The sequence below is a fragment of the Glandiceps talaboti genome, chromosome 4 (genome assembly GCF_964340395.1).
Source record: "Glandiceps talaboti chromosome 4, keGlaTala1.1, whole genome shotgun sequence".
NCBI classification, from domain to species: domain Eukaryota; kingdom Metazoa; phylum Hemichordata; class Enteropneusta; family Spengelidae; genus Glandiceps; species Glandiceps talaboti.
This window is the reverse complement of record NC_135552.1, coordinates 8,141,577-8,160,429: the sequence shown is the minus strand read 5'-3', so window position 1 is coordinate 8,160,429 and position 18,853 is coordinate 8,141,577. Positions and strand designations below refer to the sequence as shown.

At 34.5% G+C, this 18,853-nt stretch overlaps 2 protein-coding genes across 2 annotated transcripts; both read left to right on the top strand.

Moving 5' to 3' along the window:
* Positions 1 to 14,124: 14,124 nt before the first annotated feature.
* Positions 14,125 to 16,603, top strand: LOC144434104 (uncharacterized). Its single transcript, XM_078122559.1, has 3 exons — positions 14,125 to 14,476; positions 15,317 to 16,531; positions 16,563 to 16,603. The coding sequence occupies exons 1-3, from the start codon at positions 14,299 to 14,301 to the stop codon at positions 16,601 to 16,603; spliced, it is 1,434 nt and encodes a 477-aa protein (XP_077978685.1). The 5' UTR covers positions 14,125 to 14,298.
* LOC144433833 (uncharacterized) lies at positions 16,498 to 18,652 on the top strand. The gene is made up of 4 exons (XM_078122208.1): positions 16,498 to 16,724; positions 16,900 to 17,062; positions 17,733 to 17,912; positions 18,087 to 18,652. The coding sequence occupies exons 1-4, from the start codon at positions 16,612 to 16,614 to the stop codon at positions 18,336 to 18,338; spliced, it is 708 nt and encodes a 235-aa protein (XP_077978334.1). The 5' UTR covers positions 16,498 to 16,611; the 3' UTR covers positions 18,339 to 18,652.
* The last annotated feature ends 201 nt before the right edge of the window (positions 18,653 to 18,853 follow it).

Below are 18,853 nucleotides of genomic sequence, written 5' to 3'. Positions count from 1 at the left end.
GGTAGGTAGATTTTTTATTTTCATATATTGTTTTTGCATTCTTTTAAAATATGTTTTAGTTCAAGGGGTTATGTTTTCCGTTTTTCCATATGGTCTTTGTGTTCAGATGTACAGCCATTACAGACTGGAAGAACAGTTTTATATTGTCTTTTTAAGTTGGTGTCAGTTCCAACATCCACTATTTCTTGCGAAGCTATCAATTTTCGCGATTTAATTGTTTTTTCTCCAAAACGTAAATGGGGACAGAAGTGAAAAACTATATGGGGTCGGATAACCGGAACTAAAAGCCAACATGGGTATAATTTAGACGTGTAATACTAACTCATTGGTTTCTGTCACAAATAGTATCAGAGAGAGTCAGTTAGAGGGAACAAACAAAGTTAATCTGTGTTACTGGCAGGTTATTTTGCTATTGTTCTGAGCGAATGAAATACAGTGAGTTTCATTGATATGATATGATCACGAGCCTTACTCGTAAAAACAACATTCAATAATCATGGTTAACGTATTTATGAACAATTTACAACAACCCACGTATTATAATAACATACACAATAATATCACTTTCTTTGTAATGTCATGCTTTTACTAGGTATTTCTTACACACAATACTGAATATTTGATGCCTGGGTTCAACTCATTTTATCCACCTGTTGTTTGTCTCTATTTCCTCATCGAGGGGTTCCCGTTTCACAAATTATTTGTTGGAGGGCTGATAGAACTCTATGGACGAAAACAACGTCAAATAGGTACACTTTATTATTCATATGAAGACTGTGAATTGATGTCTGGTAAAAGTATGAGGTGTATGGTTTTGTTTTGCTACACGACGTTCATATATTAATCACAGGACCTTTTTATCATACTTCCCGATGATAACCATGTCATCATTCTTATCAATACATATAATTAAAAGCAAACACCGTTGTCCAGTCTCTTACAAATCTATCCATAACGTAGTTGAAAATCGTTACACAAACTTAACAAACGCACGCGAATGTGTGGTAAATGCTCTTTCATTAATCATTATGTTGTCCTCAAATGTACCATGAAATTACCACATGGATAACATATCAGTATTTATTTTGGATCTTTTCATTCATAAAACACCGTTACTATGTTTTCCTACCTGATGTGTGACACATCACAGACCAAGCCCATGTTTGAAACCCAATAACTTGCAAACAGCTAGAACATGTGTGATATCATATCTTCACAGATTACGCGTTCACAGACTTCTATAAAAGATCTAATATGATGGTAACTATATCTGAGGAGTTTGACAAACTGTTAGCACGTGACTTCATTGCCTTGACTTTCGACGAGTGTAAAAATATGTGTCTGGATGAAAAAAAATTCTTTTGTCAATATTTTTTCTTTGGTGGTGATTTCTGTCTGCTTGGAGGACGACCAGTATGGACGTACAAGGACAACCTCCTCTTGCACTCAGTTGTGTCAGATTACTACATTCGGCTGACAGAAGGTATATACAATTACTCTTTCTGTGAAGGATTTCTGCACTGTACTAAGAGATTAGGGCCGTCCTGTGCCAGTGGTAAAGAAGTTTCCTTGAGTCGATGTATATCATTGTATCCAAGTGTGATAGATAGCCAATGTACAATGCTTCAAATATGTAGTCTGCGCATAAATTTCGGAAGGAAATGAGTTTGTATGAAAATAGTGAGTTCTTAATGTTTTAGGGTATCTATTTCATCGTACCCATTCAAAACGAGCATTGTTAACAGTTGTAATTAGAATCTAGAAGAGAGACTTTGTAGCTGCAAATGTATAGTCTTATACCAGGCTGAAAACATCCTCACGATTTCCAAAGCAGTAATTACATTACAGTAATATATTGTCTGGCAAGATACTTTGAAACTAAGATTAGATTAGATTAGATTTGATTTGGTTTGGTTTGGTTTGATTTTGTCTGACCTTTGGTCCATAATCATAACTAGGAATAGAATTTTAAGACTATGAAACAAATATATTCACGGAAAAGAGGGCATTTCTTATGTTAGTTAGGATTTAAAATTCTTAACACTTTTGGGTTGATATTGCCTTTTCTCTTACCACATTACATGTTGCTTATTTTAATAAAACTTTCCAATAATTTACCTGTTGAATGTTTATACATTTTTGTCGTTCATCTCACCGTAGAGGTAGTCAGCTGTCAAGACGTGTCAAGAGTTTGTCTGAAAAAACAACAATGTAGTAACCATCTTACTGGAACAATTTCAAGTATTGATTATCCCATTCCTTATCCAAGAGTGATGCAGTGTTCATGGTTACTGAAGGCACCCAACGATTCATACATCGCCCTGCATTTTGAAGAATTTGATGTCGATAGGCTTTCACCCTACTGTCGTTCGGATTTCGTGGAAATTTACAGTGGTACTTCAAGCAACGACAGATTTATTGATCATTTTTGTAATCATAACCCTCCGCCGAAAGTAGTGTTGTCCGATTTTAGTGAAATGTTGGTCATTTTCACAACTGATGATATTGAAGATCTTAGTCGTGGATTCCTTGCGAAATATGAATTCAGAGGAATTCGGTTCTCTAGATCTACAAACACTGGCATCAATAACCCAGGTACCAACACTTGAAGTTTATCACTGCTGTGACAGCTATTGTGTTCAACAATTGATTTCAAATCTTGGCATTCACTAGGAACAGTAACACTTGGTATGCCTATGAATATTACAAACAGAAACAAGTCATTGGTTGTAGTCATAGTTTTATCTGAGCAGTGATGTATTATTTGTCACACTGGAATAGACTAACATAGAACTTGTCACAGCATTCTGAATTGAAAATGGAAACATCAAAGACATTAATGAGTTCACATGCGTTTTATTTGGGAGTGGAAAGTCGGACATAAGTATATACATCCCCCACAAACACTAACACACAATTTGAACACTTTGCTAACCATATGTCATTATGACCCTTTTGCAGGTCATTCCTGTGATGTCGGATGGGTTCAGATAGGACCATCTTGTTACAAACTTTTCCAAGAATATCGAAACCTATCTTGGACAGATGCAGAAAATATTTGTAAAAACGAAAATGGTCATTTGACAAGTGTAAACACCATCCTAGAGGCAGAAGTGATTCATGGAATGGTTGCTTTATTACCCTTTACTTGGACCTACATTGGTAAAGTGTGGAGTTAACCCTTGTCATAATCAAACATTCAAGGCAGTGTCTGTCTATCTATCTATCTATCTATCTATCTATCTATCTATCTATCTATCTATCTATCTGTCTGTCTGTCTGTCTGTCTGTCTGTCTGTCTGTCTGTCTGTCTGTCTGTCTGTCTGTCTGTCTGTCTGTCTGTCTGTCTGTCTGGTTCTGTCTGTCTGTCCGTATGTTTCCTCCTTGTCTGCCTGTGCGTCTGTCTATTTGTCTGTGTCTTTTACTTTCGGGCTGAATTTAGTTGTGCTATTCATCGCAATATATACTTTTGATTTCTCGTAGGTTTAACAGATTCAGATCTTGAAGGCAGCTATCATTGGGTGAATGACGAGCCTTTAACACATACGGATTGGAGTATTGAAAGGTGAAACAAATATTGTCCTGTCTAATCAAATACATTTAACATTATTCACTTTTGCACACACATGTACACTTTTTAACTTTATTGTGGGGGTTTTTCTGAAAGCATTTTACATGCAAACATTGTAGGTAACCGGATATCCTAACTCGTGATGTATATTTTTGAAAGAATTACATATTTGCCATGTTATCCAAATCAGAACATAAATATGTATTTCTCTATATAACTTATATTTACGCAATTGACAAATGTACCGATCTAAGAGAGTATTTTCATGTCGCCATTATTGTTTTGAGTAGCGATCATTTTAAATCAACACTCGTATGTGGAAAGGCAACATGCGAACAAAAAACGAAACAGATAGATACATTATCAATATTTATTAATGGTATGTAACTAAGTTACTATTCATACCACATATACAAACCATGTATATTTAGTTGATCTCACTTATGATTAAACATGAGATTTAACAATTTTCATTTATTTATAACAGTTTTCAACCCGATGGTGGAATTTATGAAAACTGTGTTGCTATGTACATCACCAACCTTCATTCAACTAGCCATTGGCATGACGTCATTTGTGAAACAAACACAACGAATCAATTTGTCTGTAAACAACGAGGACGAGTTCAATCTATGAATTGCAAGTATTCAATACACTACATTATAACACTAACACACATATGTATATACATATATACATAATATATATACTATATATATATATATATATATATATATCTATATCTATATATATATATATATATATATATATATATATATATATATATATATATATATATATATATATATATATATATATGAAATTGAGGAAGGAAAAACGACACATGCAGGAGTCGAACCCATGACTCCTGAATTCAAAGTGTTCTCACCAACTAATTCCGTGTGCCATCTGCTTTATATCTTCATATTGCTCGGCACGTGAGCCGTTCAAGGTAACGATCCAACGAATTCGTGGGCAAGGGTCCCTACCGAAGGGTCGTCAACTTAGGAATCGGTTTTCTAAAGCAATAAGGATTGTGATTTCACCTCCCAAATAGTTATATTATTTAGATTATGATCACGAAAATAAAATAACAAGGTCTTGTATCTATTGCCTCTCTTACAGTGACAGCACGAGTATCACCAAATTTATCTTTCGCAAATCTTGCAGGTTAGTAAAATGCGCCACTTGGTTTGACTATACCTAACCGTACAGGCTAAAGCAGTATTGATTTTTGTAAACTACTACTAAATTACTTCTGAATCGTAAGTTATCTTTAATTTCGTAAACTGGTGAGTTGTTACCGTCAGTCACCTAAAAGGAAAACTTGAAAATAAAGATGATAAATGCCGCAATCATTGTCTTTTCATTGACATTTGCAAAACTAGAGCACGGCATAAAAAAGTTTTGTAGTTTATAACAAATGTTTGTTAGAGCTTTTAAATTAAAATATAATAATATTTTTTTTTACAGTGAACAACAATTGTACAGGTCATCTTCATCAATGTGGTAGTGGTGAATGTATTCATAACAGTGATGTTTGCGATGGTAGGGACGACTGTTATGATAACAGTGATGAAGACCAATGTAGTAAGTTAGATTTACATGACAGAATCATGGTTATTAAGTCTAATTAGGGAGAGAGAGTATGTATGTATGTATGTATGTATGTATGTATGTATGTATGTATGTATGTATGTATGTATGTATGCATGCATAGACCTGTTCGGTATGTTTCTTTTCAGATAAGCAAATCCCATATGAAACAACCATAATAACAAAATATGTTTAACCTTAATTCCAATACAGACAGTCCTTATTCTGGAGAATTCTGTTGCAATAATGACACGTGTATACCTTTCTCAAAGTATTGTAATTTTCATGAAGACTGTCCGGGTGCGTCAGATGAATCTTCCTGTAGTAAGTTTAATGCATAGAATATACATACATGTGATACAATTTATCACGAGTAGTTAGTGGTAGAATGTTAACAGTTATGAATATGAAGTTCAAAGAATGTCGCTGATATCATTTACAATATTTAATGTGTGTGAAGAAGAAGCGCCAATTTTATGTGAGAAAGAAATGCTCAACATAAAATGTACTCCTATATTTTCCATTCATTGTGACAATAAATGGTTTATTTAATAAGTGATTACTACAAGTGTAAGCGTAAATGATAATGGTAATATTCCTCTCTTTCTGTGCTAGATTTTACATCACTTGACAATAACACTGAGGAGTTTATATGCAGCAATGGACATGTGATTGACGCCAATCAACGATGTGATATCAAATATGATTGTGAAGACAGGAGTGATGAAATGAATTGTATTGAAATAGGTTTGTGGAGTTTAGTGTCACAGATGACATATTCATATTTTCAGTAAATGCAATACTTTAACAACATCGCATGTCCTAGTTTGACTGAAAGGTCAACAGACTGTCTCAAGGATATCGGATTCAGACCACAAGATTTCAAGCGTACTCGAGTACATGAGACGACAGTCTGCATTTCATAAATAGCTAGCTATAGGATTCATAGTGATCATTCATCAATGTTTTGAGAATACTTTATAGGGCATGTTAACGCCTCCTGCAGACTTTAATATGGATTGCATTAATTATTTGGCCATTGGCCATGCGTTATGTAAATTTAGACTTTAAGGACGTGACAATAAATAACACTTGGGACTGGCAGCAGGGGGCACTTCACCTCGGGGGAAGTCAATGAACGAGGTATTTCCTAAGTGCTTGCCATGGTGCTAGTGTAGACTTGGCTTCAACATAAACCGTGTGTAGTTTTAGCTAATTCCCTAAAGTTCAAGTAGTGATCCCGGTACATGCAGAAGTTGAGTCGGACATAAGATGTGAGAGTGATTCGACTGTTACTTGGTCTGTCAGCTGTGTGCGAAGACGAAAAGTAACATTAGCACAATGTTAAATTAAATCACGCACAGTCAATTTTTTTCATTTACAATATTAACAAGACTGTATTGCTTTTATATTAAAGGACAATGCCACTGTGTTTTACGTTATGTTACATTATGAATATAGTTTCGTTCTTCTCTTTATTAATATTAATGTACAATATACAGGACTTTGTAATGCTATAACCTGTTTAGACAGTACATGTTTACCCCGTTCTTTGCAATGTGATGGAAATACTGATTGTGTCTACTGTGACAGAGAAACAGCACCGGATGAAGTCGGCTGTGGTTAGTAAATTTTATGTAAATAAGTTTCATGATTTAAAATGCTACGGTTAAACGTAATTCAGAAATCCTTTCTCAAGATATATCATCTATATATCTGTGACACATCCTTCTAGTAAAGATGCACGGGATATTTATACATTCTAAACGGGTTTGATCAGTGTAAATGTAAAGCTGTATCATGAATAGACAACATATACATTTATCAATAACAGTTAAACATCAACCTCAATACATTGAATTATTGTGAAATTTCTGGATTTTGGTTTTCTTTACACAAATGCCTAAATGTCACTTGTAACTCAATGAATGTTGCTTCTAACGTTCCATCACATGTTGCCGTCTAGGAGTCTTTGTGCCAGTTACACTTTTAAACTAGCACGTTTCAATTCTATTCAGAGGAAAACAAATGGTTTTTATCTGGGTCATTTTACTTTATTACGTCCTTGCAAGGTGGTGTTGACATATTTTCCAGTATGAGTAACTTTAACACGTGTTTTAAATTAATTAATTAACTGACTTATTTGTCATATTTCCGTTTCCTTTTCTTCGTCTTCTTCTGTATTGTAAATATTGTATGTATTTTATCCATGTTTTCATTGGGTAGAAATGAAAAATGTGTGGAGAAATTCAAGGTTGTTGTACATTTGGATGGTGTGAACTGTTTGGTATGTATGTCATACTGTCCGAGGCAGAGATATTCCTGATGCAAAAATGGACAGTTTCTGATTGTTCTAAGATCACAAGACGAAACCTGAATATAAGCAATAATATGAAGTAACATGTGACCTTGGGTCACATGAGTACGCACTCTGTGTTGCGTGACTACAAGTTCACTGGCATCTTCACATAGAGGAGATCGAGAGATTTCTTGGAATGTATGGTTTACTGGGTCCCTTTAATTTAAGCATATGAAACAATAACTTTTATATTGTCTATAAACATTTATGTAATTCGTAAGGGGTTCCATTTCTTTTTTCTTCAGATATTGGTTTGCAATGCAATACCGATCAATTCCAGTGTGACAATGGTATCTGTATTAATAGAGTATTCGAGTGCATTAGTGATTTTGATAGCATTGGTCATATAAGAGGGTGTAAAGATAAAACACACCTGAAAAACTGTGGTAGGTTATATTTGATAATACAATAAATTTGTCCGAATATGTAATGACATGTATAAGTGAACTGTGTACATTTCATGTCACACAATTGATTTTTTTTTTAATTTTGATTAAAAACGCCACCTTTACAACTAACTGAAATAGAATTATTGAATACAACAGTTTGTGTTCTCTTTTATCAAATGTTATTTCATTCCATTACCATATCTTTATCTTCAATATACCGTTATTTACAGACAATTTTACCTGCCCATCTTACACTTTAAAGTGTCCAAGTTCATACTGTATACCGTTACATAGGATCTGTAATGGTGTTTTTGATTGTCCAAACAAAGATGACGTGTTAAACTGTGGTATGTATATTGTAAATGCATTCCCATGTCGTTTATATTCAGACTTTCCGGACTGAAAGCATTCACCGATAAAAACAAAGTGTGACACGTTTTGTGCATCTGTCAGTACATTTGTGTTTTTTTTCAGTCGCAATTAATGTTACTTTGTCAACTAAAGAAATATCGAGCGGAAGACATGACATATCAGACTTTTATCGCATACAAACCAGAATAACTGCGGACAGAAAACCAGTCGACTATTGTAGCTGTATGTTATTTGTTCACATTGCCATTGCCTTCGTTTAGTTGTTAAAAGTTACTTACCTCTTTCCTCCATAAGATTCAATTCGTTGCCCTGTTGGATCGTACAAATGTCAAGAGGGCGGACTTTGTGTTGGACCACACAATGTCTGTGATGGCATACCTCAATGTTATGATGGGGATGATGAGCTATATTGTGGTAAGTTCCGTATCATTAACATCACACAATTGTAAACAGCATTTTTTAAAAATTGTGGAACAATGAAATCACAAAATTGTTGTTTTAATGACTTTTGACTCGGGGGTCCCTCATACATAGAGTAAAATTAATCCTTACATGATTATTTATCTTCTTACATATATCTAAGGATATGTAATATTATCATTTACAATTCACATCTGTAGATTTCTCGTGCCCGATCGGATGTGAATGTGAGGACTATGATGTACTTTGTCAAAATGCCTCAGAAACTTCGTTATCAGAAATTCATTGGAACACGCGCAGTTTGTAAGTATTGATTTAATGTTATTGTTCTCAGTTATACCTTATGACTACATAGTATATGCATATGATTATTTTTTTCAAATGTTTCGTGACAATTTTATGATAAGGAGGTCATCTTGGGTTCTAATGGGCTTGAACCCTTCTAGAACATACAGGTATGGCGATTTTTCAACGTTATTTCTTAGAATGTGTACATGTTCATTAAATACTCAAATGCTTAAGTAGTAGTATTAAGGTATAGGTATTAATTATAGACTTTAATTCGGACAACGACGTCCATATAAATATATGTTACAGAAAAGCTACATGACTGATGTTCTTAAATATAAGAATCTTAACATAAAAATTAAACAAAAAGTAACTTTCTGGATTTTTAAGTATTTTCGTTGGTTTAAAGAGATGTTTATGTAACGCATTTACTGACTATTTGCCAATACCTTACACAAAATCCTCAAATATTAAGATAATAATTCTTTGAAAAACAACCCCACGTGTTAATAATACTGCAAAGAGTTGACTTACACTTGAAATATATTATCGCACTGATTGGTTTAAGAATTCTCTCTCGGTAATCCTATTGCCATTATTAGGATTTTCGCAACTTATCTGTTTAGCTTGTTTTAATTATTCAAAGACAAACTGTTAACAGCATCCAAAGATAAACAATTCACTTGCTTAATAACAACAATACTTTGCTGTAGACGTTTGTACTTGATGTTTTGAATGGATCTGACTCAGTCCTATATTGTAGTAACTGTACCGTAGTTATGATCATTTGGTCAATCATCCTACCGAAAATGACATTACATGTGTTGCTATATTGATAATAAGACGCATACCAATATTTGTCCATTTGTATTCAATGGATATGATATTCATTTCGAATTAATCATTTACTTAGTGATGTCTTTATTAGAAATGCCAGTGGTATAAAGTCAGAGGGAGAGACAATTCTACCGCAAAGTTCATTCCACAAATTAATTTATCTAGGAGTTTTGTAAGTAATGCTTTCAAGCACATATACTAGTATTCATTACTCTTTGGTATAATGGCCTTACTATCATGTTTTATTGTTATAAGGTAACGTTACGCGTATAGAGGATCCATCCAGTTGACGACCGCTTACTAGATTGCAATGGATACTTTATTTATGATTATGATGTATTGAGTCCATGTATGTAAATGTCACCATGAGACCCTATTTTATGATAACACCGCGATATCTTATTACAAGTAATTTATGATTCCATAATCCAAATCAGCTGTAATGCAATGATTAAAGGAATACAGAAAGCTTCTTAATGAAAGTAATTTGTCAAATGTCACAGTGATATCTTAATTAAACGGGAAATAGTATTTAATAAAGTAAACACGATTCAAATGTAAGAACTATCTTAAAGGGTCATTTTAAAACCAATATACAAAAAGAACTAAATGTTCAACATATAGAGATTTTATAATCATTTCTTTGACTTTTTATAAGAGATTTGTCGTGGAATAACCTTATTATGGTACAGGACTACATATTTTACAAAATGGCAAACTTGTTAAGATTGTGAGTATAGAACCTCCATATTACAGTGTGTGTGTGTGTGTGTGTGTGTGTGTGTGTGTGTGTGTGTGTGTGTGTGTGTGTGAGTGTGAGTGTGAGTGGATAATCGATTGCCCAGCAAGACAAATATGAGACAACTAAAGAAAAGGTTCTTTTACATTCTATCATTAGCGTTACGCCTATGCGGGGATAATCTTTTTGGATGTTTACAAAGCAGAAGTAGAAGTATCCCATCGAGTTTGTGTAGAGATCAGAAACTATGTTTATAAATCTTAGCACAGTGGAAAACATTAAATATGCTATTCCTGTATATTACAGATGTTTTGAAGCGGTATCCGAATTATTTTTATTTCAGATATCTTTCAAATAATGCCTTGAGAAAACTGACGGGGGGAACATTTCAAGGTCTTGGCAGACTAAGATTCTTGTGAGTACTACAAATACAGTATTTTGTTATATTATTTAAGTAAATTTTAAGATTTACAGTTATTTAGAACATCCAAAGCAAGTGTCCATAGTTTTGTGTAAACGTTGGCGTACATACGGAATGTCTTATAAATATAACTTAGCTTTTGTATCAAATCAGTATATAGTTTATTTGATAACTACAAACATTATCAATTAAGACATGTGATAGCTTCAAACTTTGACAATGGATGCCAAGCAATGTTACTTTTTTAAAACGCATCTTAATTTAAGAATGGTTCATATTTTAGGGATCTCAGATGTAACCATATCATATCATTTCCGATGTATGTGTTTCGTCCCTTGAATAGTCTTCAAATACTGTGAGTAAAAGTTTACATATATTTTTATTAAGTAATTTCGCTGATATATCAGTAGCACTTTCAACTGAATTGTATACGCAAACAAACTAAAAAGCAAAACTCTTATGAGAGGAGTTCCACCATCTCGTTAGTCACCTTAAACTTGGCTTTATGTGTTAGCCTGTTAACTATTAGCTTACAACTATTTTAGTCATGTTACGGTATTGGACTATAATGTCTTACTTAGATCATATCTATACACTACACAATGTAAATAGAATTCTCGCTATATGACTGGACGGAAAATTTACTAAATAATAATGTCGACATCCCATATAAGCAAACAATCTGGGGTACAGGAACTAACCAACAGGAATCGGGAACCTCTCAAGAACTTTAGAATAAATAGAAAACTCGTGCATGTATTGTGTTATGTCGTTCTATAATTCTTCCTAAAAAAATCAATTAAATTGACTCGAATCACATCTTTGGCAAAAAAATGTTTGTTTCCGATAAGATGATAAGTGCTGTTATTGGCTGAAATGACATTGTTTCTCTCTGGAATGGGATTTTTAAAAAGTAGCCAAAGATATTTGGCAAGAAAATCTACAGGGAATTGTCATAATGTTACCTTTTTCCATTGTAAAAAAAATGTTTAGGATCGGTAGCTTAAACTAGGGTCTGTTTGGTTATCGGAAACACCTTTTTTATTTGGCCTTATCATCAAAATTAAAAATTCACGATAAATGAACAATGTAATATTCTTGTCACCTTCCTCTAAACGTTTATAGGTACTCCGACCAATATGCTCTTTGTTGTGTTGCTGAACAAGAAGAGAGGAAATTACAGCAGTGTTTACCTAAAGATGATGTATTCTCTTCATGTAAACCTATGTTGTATAATTGGGGAATTAGAATATTTGCATGGGTACTTGGTTTGGCAGCAATTGGTTTAAACTTGTGTGTAATAATATTGAGACTTGAAAGAAGAAACAGAAAAGTGATGACGGCAGATACATTATTTATCTTTGTTCTGGCCAACGCTGATTTATTGATGGGGATATACCTTATTATCATTGTAAGTGTTGATGTGTACTACTGGGACGACTACATCACACATGACCTTATCTGGCGACAGAGCATTCTGTGTACCTTCACTGGTATCCTAGCAGCGTTATCCAGTCAAACATCTACCTTTGTACTAACTGTGATGACTGTAACTCGATGTGCTGTACTAGCATTTCCAATGAAAATGTTACATCTAAGTTTAAAACGTGGTATATTGATAATCACATCTGGAATTGTATTCATACTAGTATTAACCGTGGTGCCAGCTCTTCCTTTGAATTACTTTGGAATTTCCTTTTATGGGCAAAGTCGTGTTTGTCTACCTCTTCATCTACGTCATGATCACCCACCTGGTTGGGAATACTCTTTGGCACTCTACGTTATTTTCAACCTGATTTGCATAATTATCATCAGTGGTTGCTACGTTGTTATGATGGTCTCTAAGAGGAAAACAAATCAGGGTGCAAGCGAAAACAGAAAATCTCGTACTGCTAACAGTACGTTAGTGAAGGTCATTTTAATCGTGATGACGAATCTACTTTGTTGGTTACCAATAATTGTCATCAGTTTTGTTGGGCTAGCTGGGGTTCCGATTCCAAATGAAGTATATCCATGGATAGCTGCCATCGTTCTACCAATTAATTCTGCTGTTAATCCTGTCCTGTATTCTCTGATTCATGGAAACCTCGCTATGAATGATAAGAAACCTGAAGGTGATAAACATGCTGATATGTTGAGAAGGAAGAAACAAGTGTTACGTAAGTGTTTCATGGCCCACAGGTGACAAAACAAATAATGTTTTGTATTATGAAAGAAAAGTTTTATCCTTGAATTAAAAATTTTGCTCTCAAAAAATTAATTATTTATTCCTCAAATGTATTGTTCATATGTCACCTGTGGGCCACCATACTTCATCCCTATTTTTACTAACATTGTACCAGGAATACATTTCTAGGGTGTCTGGCTAAATCTATAAATGAGAATATTAAAGGAGATTCGCTAAATACATTAATTTATTACTTCTTAATGCACTGGCATTTCTAAGGTGCCAATTACAACTAAATTTACTGTTATTTCATACCTTTTTTTTCTTATTTTCTCCTTATCTTATCAGCAAAGATATGGGTCACACACAAGTAGAAATCAGATATTAGTTTCTCTGTATTGTTATGCAAATAAGACGAAACAACGCGCGCCTCGCTCACTGAGTGACAGGACTTGATGACCGAAGCTTTGGAGCTGAACTAACGAAACTGTTTCTTTGCTACTTGTTATTAGTACAACAATATCGAATCAATAGTTCAAACCATCATTGAGGTAAGTGCTTTATACCACTCTTTGATAATTTTTATGAATGGTATTACATAAAATGACACTTTTTAGACTATTTAGAAAACTTCGTAAAAAATAAACGATCTATTCTTAGTTCAGATGAACGATGTATTTTCCCGCCATGAATATTTGTTATCGTCAACTTTGAAAACGTTTAGATATGTCGTAAATAACACCCTAACCTATAATTCCTACGAATGTTCATGAAAACTGTTTTTTCAAGGGTGGCTACAATCTTTCCTGATTGATGAATCATTGAATTATCGATAGTTTTACTGTATATATCGATGTACACGATGCATTGACAGTTATCTCATCTTCCACACATTTCCGGTTTAATGGTATTGTCCGTATTAAATATGCTAAAGTAGGCAAAGCCTCAGACCACAAGCAACAACTACGTTCCTCATGTTCCTTGCGTTGTTCTTGAGTCACAGTGGAAATTGATGTGTGAATGAATTACGCTAATCGTTCACCTTTGCCCTGTAAACTTTTGTTGACACACAAGGTGACCCCTGACCTCACAGTAATCATGGCGCCCACTCATTTTGTGCACTTTCGCCGTCAACAGAAATGGAGAACCTGGATCCAACATCCAGTTTGGCGTCATCACAGACATCTAGTCAGGACCCAGACTATGTACCCGAGGAGACTGAGTCACCAGACCGACTTGGTGGGTATTTGCGAGGAGTTTCTCGTTCGAGTTACACTCTCCGACCTGACCTCACACGGGATTTAACCAAACATGTTGGTAAGTCCAGGTCTAAAAAAGTTTGTGTAGCTGTTACAAAAGTTGATTGTCGATCCTGTCATGATTCTATTAGTATAGTTTTGGCTGTATTCGTTTTTTAATGTGTAGTACTACATTAATACGGTGTCATCAGTATCTTTGAATAGAAAAAAACCTCTTGAACTTGATAGGTGATGTAAACATACGGTAGATTTATGATGTAAACAAAGTCCATAATTTGCTAATGTCTGAAAAATGTCACCGTGTTGAACTTGTGTACCGTTATGGATGATAGCATTGGTTTTAGTATAAAACTACAATCAGAATATTGAGTACATGACACACTTCAAAATTCCTGTATTACAGTACTATAATTTTAAATCTAGTTGTAACTCCCAGTCCCCCAGTTTTATGTTTTGTTTTGTTTTTACATTTGAAGTAAAGTTATTGACAGAAAATGTTCATCACATTGATAGATCAATTACAAAGGTAAATGTAATGCACAAGCATTTTACTATGAGGTTTCAATCTGTCTTTCATTGATAAATTTTCATCAGTAGCACAAATTCCATAGTTAACCTCTTTAGTAACTCTGGAACTATGTTGATCTGATGACGATTGTCGACAAGACAGATTGAAAGCTAAATACATTTGTACTAAAAAGTTCAGCTCCTTGTGTCTTGTAACCTTTGTAATTTCACATAAGTTATCTTTGTCAACTTGTTCCATCCTTTAAAGACAGACACCCTACTTTAGGATGTTTTTACATGTATAGATGTATTAGAAACCAAGTCCTCAAAGTGTTGATATCATTATATTTATTATCAAACTAATTATCATTTTCATCTTTTTTTCATTCAGATGATTCTTTTACTTTTAAAGTTGGAGTATGTCCAGTTTGTGAACCCATATTAACACAAGCAGCTGTTGGATTCTTTACCATCCAACATTGTTGCAGTACACTCAAAAAAAGAAAAAAAGCACACCTGGAACCCCTTAAAACAGACAACAGACAATGGAGGAACATCATAGAAGAAAATAAATGGATTAGAGGAAGTTTATTTGACCCTGCAGGAAATTATTTATTCTGCCAAGAGTGTATTGTCAGTGTGCTTGGTGTATCACGCCAGCGATTGGCCAGCCAAAGAAATATCAAACAACAAGAATTCCTAAATCCAGTGGTGTCATTAAAAAAGAAAGATGTCCTCCTTCAGAAACTGGAGAAGTACGTTCTTATTCCAGACCCAACTGTAGACTGGAATGACTGGTGGACCGGTGTCTGTGAAGAGGATGAAGTGGAGGTCAGACAGTTTTCAGCCCGACATGGTCTGGAAGGGAGATTGTCAAACAACAATAAAACTGTTCTGAAGGAACAATTCCTAACATTTGCTGATGCAAACTCCTATCCAACAGGTCGTCATGAAGAACACAAGGGTCCTTTGTTCTACTTTTTACCAGTATTTACCCGATTGTCTATTCCCAGGATTTCAGAAAATAACTATGAAACTAAACTGAAGCATTCTTTCATTGGTGTCTTCAACTCCAATCAACAACAGCTTGGAAGAGAAACCGTAAGTAGCAGTGCAGCAGAGGGCTGGTTATCTCAGTACAGAAGCCGTCATTCAATTCACCCACACAAATCAGACTACTGCAATACTTGCAAAGAGGTCAGCAAAGAAATCTGTACTAAATCCACAATAGTACAGAGAATGACAGAGTGTGGTGATACTGATGAGGGAGAATTACTGAGGATAAAAACAACCATAGACAGTCTAAAGTTGCATATAGCAGAACATAAAGAAAAGGCAACTATAGCACAGCACTTCTATAAACAGTCTTGCAATACAGCATGGCAAAGTCAGCAAATGATTGAAGATTTGGAAAGTAAAGATGTAAGAACTGATGAGGAAGAAATAACACTCCTTGAAGAGAAAACAAATTATGTTGCTTGCTTTAGCATTGACTACAAAATGGTTGTCACTGTACCACAATGGCATTTGACACCACAACCAGCCATATCATATTACAAGATGAAGCTTTGTGTTGATGATGCAGTCATTGTTCATCATAATTTTGGCAAGGCATATTCCTACATATTTGATGAAAGGTGTGGACCAAAAAATAGCAACCACACATTATCAATTTTAGACAAGCACATGAGGAGTTTGGATCTATCCTGGACAACAAAGGCCATGGTATTCATGGATAATGCTCCAAGTACTAACAAAAACACATGGCTAGTTTGCTGGATTAAAGAAATGATGGAAAGGTTAGTCAGTTTGATATCATGTATTTGTACACACTAATTGTCTTGTTCAATAAACTAAACTGATACATGAAATTAATATCAAAATGTATTCAGTATTGATGATTTTAGTGCACATTTATCAATGTTCAACTATGCATGTTTGTAACACCATAGCATTTACTTTCTTTATTTTCAGACATGAAACTCTGCAGTATATCAGAATCTGTTTTTTGCTTGCTGGACATTCAAAGTTTATGCCTGACTGGATATTTGCATGCATGTCATCATCAATGAAGAAATGTGATATCTTCAATACCCATGACATTGAAACTGTGGCATCAACATACAGTGAAGCAAAGGTATTGTTTACTAGTATATGTATCATTGTTATTTTGTTTTTAACACATGACATTGGCACAGTAAGTCTGAAATAGCTGTAAATGGACTAGCCCAGAGACTTCTGTTGGTGTTATTATAATAGCTATCTACACTAAACCAATTCACATGCACATTGAAGCACAGGGATGTGTTTTGAAATTACTATCAACAGCACTGTTAAAATCCAAGTCAAGCTCACATTAGTTCAGGCACTTGTTATACACCATCTTGCCACATATGTGGTGATGATTGCATCATTTAGGATCCATTTAGCTCAAGCAGAGCAGTTGGTAGTAATTTCAAATTCAAAATACATTTTATTTATTTTAAGTACATATGCCTTTGCTTCGTGTAGGGATATACCATAGTAACACAAAGACATCTCTGGGCTATACCTGGCCTAACGATGACAATTACATGATTATCTTCTCTGTCTGAAGATTATATGGGAACTAAATCAAAAGCTAGGTTTCATGAAAGATTGAGTTACAGCTTTAAGTGATCTATTCTAAGACATTAGGGTAGTGTTCTCATTGATATAACAGTGCTCTTTAAAGTAGAAATTATGATAAAACAATCTTAAGGGAAATAGATTTGAGCTTTATCATTTTATGATTGAATTTGTATACTTTTGTTATCGTTATTGAGTAGATCCTTTCTGAGACTGACTTTGCTGACTGGCGTACATCATTACGGTTCCACTATGGTAGCTTAGTGGTTCATGGTATTGGTAGCTATCACGATATCATGGGAGAAAGACAAGATGGTGCAGTTGTTGTCTTGGCAAGAGATAACTTAGACAGTGGTCCATGGAAGAATATAACACCACAGGTAATATACTGGCACTTTAGTGTATTATGGTTTATATCTCTATTACAATTCTTTACTTTATGTACAGTACCAGCTTTACATTCATTTTACATTTATGTGATGTTTACAAGAATTGAATTTTATTTTAGAATGACATGTACTTCATAATTAAAAATATCTTAATTCATTTTGTAGATGACAATTGAGGGGACAGCCTACCCATCTGAAAACATCACACCAAGAGCTCTTAAACCTGAAAAGGTAAAACAACTTCATGAAATGTATGATCGTTTCATTCCTGATGATAAAAGGCTTGACTTCCTTCCAGCACCAGTTCACATTTATATAATACCCCCTGCAACTGAAACACAACAGCAACAAGATCCATCAGCAGCATTAGGCAAGCAACACATGGATGCTCTAAAGATGGCAAGAAGAAAGAAATAGTTCATTTTAATTTCACCTGATATTGTGTTTCCCTGAAAGAGTGGAAGAAAATATCTTTTTGAAGCTTTGATACAACTGAAACGCTTAAAGTGTGTTCTCGTCAATTGTAATAAGTGATACTATATTGTAATTTACCATTTTAAAAATCATTAGATTTCAGTCATTTTGTCTAAGTCATCCAAGCTACATGAATAAGGACCTCACCTGGTAGGATAGAGATTTTAATGTGAAGGATTTAATCCTGACTGTTGTCAGTGGTAGAATGGATTATGTGCTCTCAGGGGAGTTGAAGAAGTACAATGGTTGTCCCATAACATGTCTATGTGCTAGAGGTATACATGGTTATACCATAATATGTCTCTGCTAGGGGTATAAATGGTTGTACCATAACATGTCTCTGTGCTAGGTGTATAAGTGGTTGTACTATAACATGTCTGTGTGTTAGGGGTATAAATGGTTGTACCATAACATGTCTGTGTGTTAGGGGTATAAGTGGCTGTATCATAACATGTCTC

Coding starts and splice junctions, on each gene's coding strand:
- LOC144433833 (XM_078122208.1), top strand. CDS start 16,612: ATGAGGAGTTTGGATCTATCCTGGACAACAAAGGCCATGGTATTCATG. Junction 16,725..16,899: donor ATTAAAGAAATGATGGAAAG/GTTAGTCAGTTT, acceptor CTTTATTTTCAG/ACATGAAACTCTGCAGTATA. Junction 17,063..17,732: donor CAACATACAGTGAAGCAAAG/GTATTGTTTACT, acceptor GTTATTGAGTAG/ATCCTTTCTGAGACTGACTT.
- LOC144434104 (XM_078122559.1), top strand. CDS start 14,299: ATGGAGAACCTGGATCCAACATCCAGTTTGGCGTCATCACAGACATCT. Junction 14,477..15,316: donor GGATTTAACCAAACATGTTG/GTAAGTCCAGGT, acceptor TTTTTCATTCAG/ATGATTCTTTTACTTTTAAA. Junction 16,532..16,562: donor CATTGTTCATCATAATTTTG/GCAAGGCATATT, acceptor ATTTGATGAAAG/GTGTGGACCAAAAAATAGCA.